The 3,506-nt window shown below is 40.8% G+C and overlaps 1 protein-coding gene across 1 annotated transcript; it reads left to right on the top strand.

Annotated features, from left to right (window-relative positions):
- Positions 1–1,748: 1,748 nt before the first annotated feature.
- LOC150084101 (uncharacterized protein F54H12.2-like) lies at positions 1,749–3,035 on the top strand. Its single transcript, XM_090376113.1, has one exon. It carries the CDS (start codon positions 1,749–1,751, stop codon positions 3,033–3,035), a length of 1,287 nt encoding a protein of 428 aa, XP_090232239.1.
- Positions 3,036–3,506: the final 471 nt, after the last annotated feature.

Raw genomic sequence — 3,506 nt, 5'->3', positions numbered from 1 at the left:
AGAAACAGTTTATGCTAAATTATATAGACCCCACCCAAAAGTTTCGGAACCCAAGTTTAAAATCGGTGACCATGTTGTTCTTAGTGATGATAGCCATAATTTTCGAAAAGCGTTCAGAGGGAATTGGTCTGAGGAGGTGTTTTTCATAGCTCAAGTAATCAAAAGGCACCCTGTAGTATATAAGGTTAAAGGGAGAGATGGTGAGGTGATAGAAGGGACATTTTATGAACATCAGCTACAGAGAGTCAGTTTTGATAACGAGGTACCAGAAAACGTGTATCTGATTGAAAAAGTACTTGGGAAGCGTACAGTGCGTGGCCAGAGACAGTTACTTGTGAAGTGGCTTGGATACCCTGCATCCTACAATTCTTGGGTACGAAGCAAAGATGTTTTACCTAACCCTACCAAGTAATGCAAGTATGGACATGTATCCCGATAACACCCAATCACGTTTCAAAGTTCAATTACCCCGGGAAATTAATCTGAGTGGGAAGTGGGTGGTGGCACTTTCTGAAATCCATCTACCAGGAGTGTGGAACAATATCACAAAAGGATACGATGAATTTCATGTACTTCGCGACGATTATGACTCTGAACAAATTTTACATGTGCTTTCTTTAAAGTATAAAGACTATCAACAACTTTTAGATGAGTTGAACAGTGTTCATCCCCTTATTTCATTTACAGTACACACAAAGACTGTTGCAAAATATCAATTTTCAGTGAATGTGCATGGAAAAGGTAAAATACAATTGCCCGAGAAACTAGTAAAATTATTTGGACTTCAAAAAGCAGGTGTACGGGGGAAAGGCTGCCGTGTATTTACAGATACATCTGTAGGTGAGAGTGTATTACCTATCAAAGGTCAAATTTCTTTTGCCCCAAGTGCAAGAGATGTTGTTTTTACTCTTGTTACTGGTGGCAGTTACCAGATGTGTGTGCTTCCACATGGAAACTATAAATCAATCTCTAGTATTCTTGATGCAATGTTGAGCGTCTGCCCGAGTTTAAGTGGGAATGTTAATTCAGACGATACCCTGACTTTACACATAACAGAAAACTTTTCATTAGTGTTTCCACAAGATTCCCCAGGTTTAGGTCTTATGCTTGGGTTTCACCAGATTGGTACTAAATTGAGTGGAGCTGTCAGTGGGAAGTACCCTGCAGATATAAAACGGGGTGTCTCAGCGTATTTTGTTTATTCCAACCTGATTCAGGACCAGATTGTAGGTGATACGTGTGCTCCACTGTTACGTGTTGTTCCCTGTATTGAACAGAACACATTTACATACGAAAACCCAGACTATTACCCCCTTTTGAGACACAGGTTTCACACCGTGTCCATCAGTATTTGTACAGACAGCGGACAGTTTCTAGAGTTCAGAAGTGGGAAGACTTTAGTGAAGCTGCATTTTCGCAAAGATGAGTGAATACATAGATTACTACACGGTACAAGCGGGAGGTGGTAATGCATTTGCCGGACAACCTTTGCAGCGTGGGTACGGACTTGGTAGCATTTTTCGTTCAGCATTCTCTTTTCTAACACCACTTTTGAAACCCGCTGCCCGTTTTGTGGGTAAGCATGTTTTAAGAGCAGGTCAAAATGTGATTGGTGATGTTTTGGAGGGGGTGCCCCTCAAACGATCATTTATAAACAGAGCATCGGAAGTCGGTCAGTCCATTTCAAACAAGGTTCTGAACCAGAAAGGAAGAGGGAAGAAGAGGAAGCGCAGAGATATTTTTTAAACATGGAGCTTATGATGTCAGAACTAGATCTATTTCAAAAACCGGCTATTAACCTATCTATCGAACGTTCATCTTATGTGACTTTTCAACCACTAGGCAGTGTGGATAGTGGAGGCCCCATCGAATGTTTTATTCCCGGTACTTCAGAAGAATATTTAGATTTTGGAAAAACATTTTTACGTCTGAAAGTTCGTGTTACACATAGTGACGGGAAAGAGATAGATGCCACATCTGTGAGTGTGGTGAACAATTTTTTTCATTCCCTTTTCAGTCAGGTCGATCTGTTTTTACAAGATAAATTAATCAATGCATCAGCAGATACTTATCCCTACAGGGCATATTTAGAAAAACTTCTGAATTACGATCGCGGTGCCAAATGTACCCAATTAACAACAGAACTGTACGTGAAAGATGACGTTGCGGATGTCAGTGAAATGTTCACCAAGACAGAATGTGGGATGTGTAAACGACAGGATTCAATTGCAAAATCAAGGAGTGTGGAACTTCTAGGGCGCCTACATCTGGATTTGTGTCACCAGGCAAGATATATCGTTAATAATGTGTCACTACGTATTCGTCTAGTGCGAAGTAACCCAGAATTCTGTTTATTGGCCGTCACCACAGACATGAAATGCAGAGTTCATATTCAGGAAGCAACCCTCTTCGTGCACAAAGTGAGATTAAATCCTAAAGTTCTGTTAGCCCACTTGACTGTGCTTGAAAAAAATCCTATTCACTACCCCATAAACAGGGTGCAAGTCAGCTATTACTCGATTCCTAAAGGTATGAGTGATTCTACAAGAGACAACATCTATCTGGGCGACATTCCTTCTCGATTAGTTATAGGTCTAGTTGCAAGTGAAGCATTCAATGGTTCGTACAGTCGCAATCCATTCAATTTTGCCCACTTCAATTTATGTTATCTGGTAGTGTCAGCTGATGGTATTCAGCATCCAAGTCAACCTCTGACACCTAATTATAAAGAGGGTCATTACACCAGATCATACCTCTCTCTTTTCACATCACTGAACAAGTGGACACGTGATGTGGGTAATGATATTTCCTATAAAGAATACCTAGAAGGTAATGTGTTGTATGGATTTGACCTTTCTCCTGACCATAATGCTGTAGGCGAACACGTCAATACTCATAGACGAGGAAGTGTACGTATCGAACTGAAATTTTCTGCTCACCTACCCGAGAACGTTACAGTGGTGTTGTTCGCAGAGTTTGAAAACATCCTTTCGATCACCAGGGATCGCTCGGTACTTCTGGATTATGAACACTGAACAGATTGAACAGATTTTACAGATGGATGTCTACACACGGAAATTTCCATTGGGAGTGTGTGCACGTGATGAACTACCTACACGGATGGTACCAAAACCGTGTCTCCTTGTAGTCAATACAGATCCCTCACATCTACCTGGGCAACACTGGGTTGCCTTATTTCTACAGGAACAATGTGGCGAATACTTTGACAGCTATGGTCGCAAACCAAAAAAGGACTTTGCGAAATTTTTAAATAAACAATGTAAAAAATGGACGTATAATGCTACTGTTATCCAACACAAGTTGTCTATAGCCTGTGGTTTACACTGTATTTATTTCCTTACACACAGGTGTCGTGGCTTAACCATGCCCCAGATTGTTAATGTGTGTTATTCTCCCGATTTGTGGATGAATGATGTTATTGTAACTGTTGACATAACAGAACATTAACAATCTGGGGCATGGTTAAGCCACGACACCTGTGTGTA

Source organism: Mastigoproctus giganteus, chromosome 6, assembly GCF_048544385.1.
Source record: "Mastigoproctus giganteus isolate SK-2022 chromosome 6, ASM4854438v1, whole genome shotgun sequence".
Taxonomy (NCBI): Eukaryota; Metazoa; Arthropoda; class Arachnida; order Uropygi; family Thelyphonidae; genus Mastigoproctus; species Mastigoproctus giganteus.
The sequence above is the reverse complement of the archived record's forward strand: the minus strand, read 5'-3'. Positions and strand labels throughout refer to the sequence as shown.